The sequence below is a fragment of the Orycteropus afer genome, unplaced genomic scaffold (genome assembly GCF_000298275.1).
Source record: "Orycteropus afer afer isolate SDZICR_OR568_19922 unplaced genomic scaffold, OryAfe1.0 scaffold00816, whole genome shotgun sequence".
NCBI classification, from domain to species: domain Eukaryota; kingdom Metazoa; phylum Chordata; class Mammalia; order Tubulidentata; family Orycteropodidae; genus Orycteropus; species Orycteropus afer.
In genome coordinates, this window is record NW_006922403.1 from 199910 (window position 1) to 206436 (window position 6527).

Sequence of the window (6527 nt, forward strand, 5' to 3'; positions counted from 1 at the left end):
GGCCAGTATTCAAACAGATGGGGAACAGGTGTTTATCATTATCGGAGATGTGAACCAAGTGCACAAAATAGACATACAGATTTTGTTGCAATTAAAGCTCGTAAAACAGAGTATCATCAAAGAGTCTTTGAGGGAAACAGGGACCCCTCAGGTACCATGCCCAAAACAAGTACACACTTCCTCTTACTGGAAGTAAGGTTCATCTCTGAACCTTCCCATAACAAACATAAATACTGATCAACTCTTCACTGGCCAACACACTCAGGCTCCTGCTTCTCCATAAAGAGACTGACCTACAACCATGAGAACCCTCACCCTCCTTGCTGCCATTCTCCTGCTGGTCCTCCAGGCCCAGGCTGAGCCAGTCAGACAAACAGATGATGATATTCCAGCCCAGGATGAGGCTGAAACAGGGGACCAGTATGTGGCGATCTCCTTTGCAGGAGACAAACGCTCAGCCCAAGGAGCTTCAGGTGAGATCACTGTGCTTTGTGGGGGTGTCTCAAACTAGCCACAGAATCATTAGAATTATACATTCTTCAAGGGAACTTTCAACACCAAAGGATTTTGTTCCATAACAAATACTAGTGACACTCAGTATCTTCAGCTTGGGAGATGATATTTGTCCTGTCAGAGGAACTAGTTATACATGGAAAAAGTACTTGGAATGATGATGTGTAGATGAGGTAGAATGAGAAGTTGGTAGCCCAGAGTTTGAGATGTGTATTCTAGGGCATGAAAGCAGCATGGAATGAAAGATTGTGATACAAGAAACCATAATCCTGCATAACCAACACATGACCAATGAGATTACTTTTGATTTATGACACCAGTGTAAAATCTGACCATTCTAAGGGACAAATATTATGCCTATTGTAAGTAGAAACATGGCTTCTCAGCATATCTCCATTAGTCTGCCTCTGTCTGCCTTCTCTAATTGCCCACTGTGCCCGACACTCTTTTTCCCCTAGACATTCAGATAAGAGCCATCTGCTACTGCAGATAAAGAACCAAAGTTGAAGAATCCAGTTGAGCTGGAGGTTCAAACCTCTTGTCTGTATAACCAGTTCCTCTAACAGGACAAAAGTTCACCTAAGCCTGGAGGTTCAAACTTACCAGCCACTCCTCAGAAGAAAGGTTAGGCAATCTACTTCTGTAGAGATACTGCCTTGGAAACCCAAGGAGGGGTCGCTATGAGTTGGAATTGACTCAATGGCAGTGACTTTGTTTTTTTTGTTTTATTGTCTTACTACCTATGACACCAGAATGGGTTTCTAATCCTGTGTGGCCCACATTTGTTATTTATACATATTCCTGTTTACCCTATTGAGGTCGGTCACTGCTGTAGGCCATAATTTATAGTCAACATGATATACCCATTCAAATCCACATGTAACTTCTCCAGGATCCTCTGCTTACCACCCACCTCTAACCAGTATTAAATGTCTGATGATTTCTTTGTTTCTCCAGGCCTACTGAAGAGAAATGTTTGCTACTGCAGAAGAGGATGCTGTCATTTAAGAGAACGCAACTCTGGGACTTGCACCATCAAAGGTTCTCGCCACACAGTTTGCTGTCTCTGAGATTCAAAAAACAAGACGAGAGTTCATACTTCGTGTCAAAGATCTATAAAAGAATTGTTTTTATTCTTTGTACCTTTCCCTCAATTTCCTTTCCTTATCCCAAATAAAGTCCTTGCAGCAAGTCCTCTGTGTGTGCATTTTTATGTTTGTATTTATATTAATCTGGACACCTTAGAATAAACCTCTACTTCTCCAGGAAAGCCACTACCCTTTTGTCAAAGTATAGAAGTATTCCTTTGGAATAGCCCTGGACATATGCTTAAAGTCTTAGGGTTTTATCATCTCCATTAATAGCTGAAACTCATTGAATGGGGATCAGGTAGTCTTTTTAACAAATGATGCTGGCAAAACTAGATATCTATTTATGGAAAAAAGAAACAGGATCCATAATTCATACCTTATACAAAAATTAACTCAAGATGTATTAAAGCCCTAACTGTAAAACCTAAAATAATAAAGATCATCAAAGGAAAAATAGGGGCAGACTTAGTGCATAAATACACTATAAATGTACTTAAAAATGCACAAACAGCAGAAGACATACTAGATGCCTGGGATCTCCTAAAAAATTAAATATTTATGTGTATCAAAAGACTTCACCAAAAGAATGAAAAGAGAACCTACAGACTGGGAAAAAAAATGGCAATAATATACTGAACAAAAATATATATAAATATCAACATCTCAGCACACATACACAAAAATAAGAAATCCAATTTAAAAATGGGAAGAGGACATGAACAGACACTTCACCTCAGAAGACATTCAAGTGGCCACTAAACACATGAAGAAATGATCAGGATCATTAGCCATTGGAGAGATGCAAATCCAAAAAAAAAAAAAATTAGATATCATCTCATTGTACAGTATTAATGTAAATTTCAAAAAAAAAAACATGCTGGCAAGGTTATGGAGAGACTAGAACACTCATACACTGCTGGTGGGATTGTAAAATGAGACAACCACTGTGGAAGTGGTATGGGACTTCTTTAAGAAGTTGAAAATAGAAACACAAATTAACCCAATAATTCCACTACTAAGTGTATATCTTAGAGAAATAAAAGGCATGACATGAACAGAAATATCCATACCCATGTTCATTAAAGCAATACTCACAATAGAGAACAGATGGAAAGAAACTAAATGTCCATCAATGGATGAATGGATAAACAAACTATGGTACATCCACACAATGGAATACTGTGCAATGTTGAAGAATAACAATGAATCTTTGTAGCACTATTTACTATGGCAAAAAGATGGAAAAAACCTAGATGTTCATAAACAGAAGAATGGATAACCAAACTATGGTACATACACAAAATGGAATATTATGCAACCCTAAAGAATAATGTAGAATCTGCAAAACACCCCATAACATGGATGAAATTGGGGGACATTATGCTGAGTGAACTTATTGAATCAATCATAGAAGGACAAATATTTTATTAGTCCATTATTGTAAAAAATCAAGGAAAGGCTTATACATGGAATGAAATTTTTTCTTTGTTGGTTACCAGGTGTGGGAGGGGAAGAGAGGGGAAGGAAAACTGTTAGATAGATAAAGTGTTGATTTCAGTGAAGGAAAGGACAATGTACCAAATGGGAGTGATTAACAAAGTGTCACTGAAGAAGAGGATGGCAGAGAGAGGTGAATGGGAGGAATAGACAACAAAGATGAACACTTTCGCACATACAGTACTGCGTTGTCAGTGAAGGCAAGCATGGATAAACTGGTGGAGAGATGAGTTGACAGGATGAACTATTAGGTACATCTGTGCAGGGGGGAGTGTGCCCATGACCATGTATAGAGTTGGCAGACAATGTTTCTACAAGTGTTTTTGTATGTTCTGTAAGAATTCCCAGGTATATGGTAGAGCTGAAAAGAGAGAAGGTTATAGTCACTTCTTGTCACAGTCAGCTACCCAGAAGGAGCAAATACTTGGACCTGTGGGCTCAAGACCATAGTCAAAGGGGACACTAAGCTCAATTGGCATAACATACTACACAAAAACATTGTTCCACATCCTACTTTGGTGAGTATCAACTGGGATCTTAAATGCTTGCAAGCAAATATCTAGATGCAATGATGGGTCTCTCCCCATCCAGAGAAAAGACAAATGAAGAAAACAAAAGACAAATGGAAACCATTAGTCCAAGGGACTAGTACACCATGCGATCCTCAGCCTATATGACTATGAGCCCAGAAGAACTAGATGGTGCCCAACTACCACTGTCAATCACTCAGAGGGGGATCTATGTAGGAGATCCTGGATAGAGTGGGAGAATAATGTGGAACAAAACTAAAAATCATTTTAGGGGGAAAAAAGAAAAGGGACCAGTTTTGCTAGTGTGATAGAGCCTGATGGAACCACTGAAACTATGGCCTCTAGCTGCCCTTCAGGTCTGCAACTGAACTCACTTCTGTAGCTTCTAGCCAAACAAAAGACAGGCATATGAGCTGAACATTTACAATAGGTAAAGACACTCCTTGTAGAGAATAATCATGGGAGAAAAGAAGGGCTGTATATGCACAGGGAGATAGCTTCTGGGGAGGAGTGCATGGAGGGAACAACACAGGGAAGAGGTAACTATGGGGAGGAAGTGGGAGGGGATTTGTTGCATTGTGATGAATTGTAATCAATGTCATAAGACAAAGTATGTGAACTGCAGTATGGAAAATGAATTTGCTCTGTAAACTTTCACCCAAATCACAACAAATCTGGAGATCCTGGATAAAGTGGGAGGAAAACATGGTACAAAATCCAAAAACTCAATAATGATCATAATTACTGGTCAGATGAACTCTGGTGAGACCCCCAGTACCATGGCCCTGGAATACATTCTGAACTTGGAATAAAACTCACCCCCAGGGGCTGGCTTTCAGTCCAATAGTTAACAAGATGTACACTCAGACCACTCAACCCAAGATGATGCCCATATACTCTATGGTAATACATCCCTTAGAGCAATAGACCACAGGACACCAGAGGACCAACATTCAAATGAGTAAATGCAGGACAAACAGGAGAGCATAAATATGAGAGGCACAGGGGGAGGGTTACAGGGTAGGGAAGGGAGGAGACTGGGCTGGGATTGGACATAGTAAATGGGGAATGAAACTAAACATACATGTAACGTTGAATGTAAAACAAGCTCTTAAAATTAAAAAAAAAATGAATATTCATACATATACAATCCTGCAATTATAGTAATAACAATAATCTATGAGTAGATAGGTAGACACTCAAGCTTAGCAGGGATGGGAAGACAAATAGGACTACATCCACAAACATATATATAGGTTTGGAAGAAGATATCTCTGAGGGATTCAAAATGGAATCTCATCAGTAATCACCACACTATTTCCCTCTGGCATCTTGTTGTTTGCTGTTGTTGTGTGCCGTCGAGTCAAACCCAACTCATAACGACCCCTCCTTGGGTTTCCGAGGCAGTATCACTACGGAAGTAGGATTGCCCAACCTTCCTTCCAAGGAGGGGCTGGTGCTTGAAAAACTAGGTAGAGCAGTTTGAACTAGGGATTTTGGTGCTCTGAACAGCTCACTGAGTCTGGGTACACCAAACTCAGAGTAGAATTAGAGGAAAGGTACAGGGGAAGAAACTAAAGATCTACCCTGTGGAATGTGGACAGGCAGCCAAGAAAGGCCATTAGAGACTTCCCTGGGGGAGTGACCAGCAGGCGAGAACGGCCATCCAAAATCTCCCAGGGTCAAGGCAAAAGACACTCCATATCAGCATACCGGAGAACACACCAGCATATCAGAGATCACCCCAAGGATCTATCTTCAGCTCCTGATTTTTATCAGTAACTTGGGTCAGCTAGGTGCAAATAGGCACATCCAGCAACACTGAAACCCAAGCAAAGAGCCCATGGTGCTCCAGGAGGGTGGGCTTGCTCCCCCCCACAGTGGGTCACTGAATAGGCTTGGGTCAGCTTAGTGGCACTGAGAGGTCTGCACTTGACTTTATCACTAATATTAGGACCACAGATTACTAGAAGGTACTCTCCCAACTCCAGCACAGCTGAAATTGAGTGCATCTTTGGCGTGAGAGGTGGGCGTACTCACAGACAAACTACCAAGCCAATCGCAGTCTGGGCGGGTTGGGCCAGTACCAAGGGCAGGCGGGGCAGAGAAAGAAACACTCACAGTGGATTGCGGAGCCAGGAAGTTGCCTTGGGTCAGGTTTTTGGCTCCAAGGGGCCTAGGGAGCAGGATTTTTGCATGTGTCTGAGCCTGGCAGAGAGTGGCAACCCCTAAAAACTGGAGTCTTTCCTGAAATTGAGCTGCTGGCCTGTAAATAACTGTACAGTGTCATCAGTAGGAGCCCGTTCAAAGCCCTAGAATCTGACCCTAGCAACAGCAAGCTTTCCTTCTTAGACTCCCACCTTCTCCACCAATAACTTCACTCATCCAATAGAAGAAACCACATTCAGCCAACATAAAACCTCCCAGTTCGAACTCTTTGTGACAAAGAGAAACCCATACCCACATTCCACACAGTGATTCCACCACCACAAAGAAAACTGCCAAGCAACTCAGCATACCTGAATTAATAACTAAATAAAATAAAATACATCAGGGATACCGGCAATATGGTGAACTAGGCAGAAAGACTGCACAGACTTCTTCAACAAAGAAAAAGGGAAACCAATTAACACAGACACAGAAGATAATCTTGGACCCCTGAGCCTTGAGGGGCAGGATATAGAAGTGGCCTAAACCCCAACTAGCAGAAGAATTTGCATGAAAATACCAAAAAAGGAGACATACAGAGCTGTGGTCTGGAAGCTATCCTGAGGTATCCTGATGGCACAGACAATTTGGAGATTCCTGAATGGTGGTAGGACCTAAGAATTAACCAAAAAATCAGCCCTGCTAACCAGGGACTGCACAGAGGACTGTGAACAGTGGCTGGAGAATA

The 6527-nt window shown here is 41.5% G+C and overlaps 1 protein-coding gene across 1 annotated transcript; it reads left to right on the forward strand.

Annotated features, from left to right (window-relative positions):
* The first annotated feature begins 301 nt into the window (after positions 1 to 301).
* Positions 302 to 1583, forward strand: LOC103211898 (defensin-5-like). The gene is made up of 2 exons (XM_007957873.1): positions 302 to 473; positions 1471 to 1583. The coding sequence occupies exons 1-2, from the start codon at positions 302 to 304 to the stop codon at positions 1581 to 1583; spliced, it is 285 nt and encodes a 94-aa protein (XP_007956064.1).
* The last annotated feature ends 4944 nt before the right edge of the window (positions 1584 to 6527 follow it).

Excerpts from the sequence above, each read along its gene's own strand:
- LOC103211898 (XM_007957873.1), top strand. The coding sequence starts at position 302 with ATGAGAACCCTCACCCTCCTTGCTGCCATTCTCCTGCTGGTCCTCCAG. Across the intron at positions 474-1,470 it reads CTCAGCCCAAGGAGCTTCAG|GCCTACTGAAGAGAAATGTT; the intron begins GTGAGATCACTG and ends TTGTTTCTCCAG.